An 860-nucleotide genomic window follows, 5' to 3' on the forward strand; every position below is an offset into this window, starting at 1 on the left:
ATTTGTTTGTTCGTGTTCGACTCATTTTGGATCAAAATACTACTAATCAATTATATATATATATATATATTTGATGAGTAGTATTTCTAAAAAAATTAATTCACTACAACGCTATAAAGATTTATAAATAGAATAAAAATTAATAATTTAGATTCAAATGATGTTTTAAATCTTGTCCCAATCCTTAACATCTTATGTCTACGTGATTAAGTTTGTCAAAACGACTCTTTGTCCGTGAACGGCTTGTGTTCGACTAGCTACGCAAACGAGCCGAATACGAACACATTTTTTGAGCTCGAAATATAAACGAGTCAAATATGAGCTGAGCATAAGCTGGGTTGTGTTGACCTCGTTTACACCCCCATTTAGTACTATAAAAAGCCAAGAGGGGGTAACAGCGTTCTCCATTCTCCGAGTCTCATCTTTTTCTTAAGAGAAATTAATGGCCACGACGGGTTGTAGTAAGTGGGCCATAGCCGTCCATGGTGGGGCCGGAGTGGACCCAAACCTTCCTCTCGAGAGGCAGGGGGGAGGCAACGCCCCCCCCCCCTGCCTCGCCGCAGGCATCGCCGCCCTACAATCCGGCGAGCCGGCGGTCGACGCCGTGGAGCTTGTGGTAAGAGAAATGGAGTCGGATCCTTTCTTCAACGCCGGCAGAGGATCCGTGCTTACTCGTAATGGGACGGTGGAGATGGAGGCGAGCATAATGGACGGGAATGGACGGCTGTGCGGAGCCGTCTCCGGCGTCTCTACGGTGAAGAATCCGATCAGCTTGGCTCGGCTTGTCATGGAAAGGTCTCCTCATTCGTACCTCGCGTTTCAAGGCGCTGAAGAATTTGCCCGTCAACAATACTCAGCGC

The 860-nt window shown here is 46.5% G+C and overlaps 1 protein-coding gene across 1 annotated transcript in view; it reads left to right on the top strand.

Moving 5' to 3' along the window:
- Positions 1 to 418: 418 nt before the first annotated feature.
- The window catches only part of LOC110028808 (probable isoaspartyl peptidase/L-asparaginase 2), a 2,062-nt gene continuing 1,620 nt past the window's right edge, over positions 419 to 860 (top strand). The window contains exon 1 of the mRNA XM_020730806.1: positions 419 to 846. Within this exon, the coding sequence (XP_020586465.1) occupies positions 443 to 846 (404 nt within the window). The 5' untranslated portion in view covers positions 419 to 442. The remainder of the gene's footprint in view (positions 847 to 860) is intronic.

Source organism: Phalaenopsis equestris, unplaced genomic scaffold, assembly GCF_001263595.1.
Source record: "Phalaenopsis equestris unplaced genomic scaffold, ASM126359v1 Scaffold000531, whole genome shotgun sequence".
In the NCBI taxonomy this organism is placed as follows: Eukaryota; Viridiplantae; Streptophyta; class Magnoliopsida; order Asparagales; family Orchidaceae; genus Phalaenopsis; species Phalaenopsis equestris.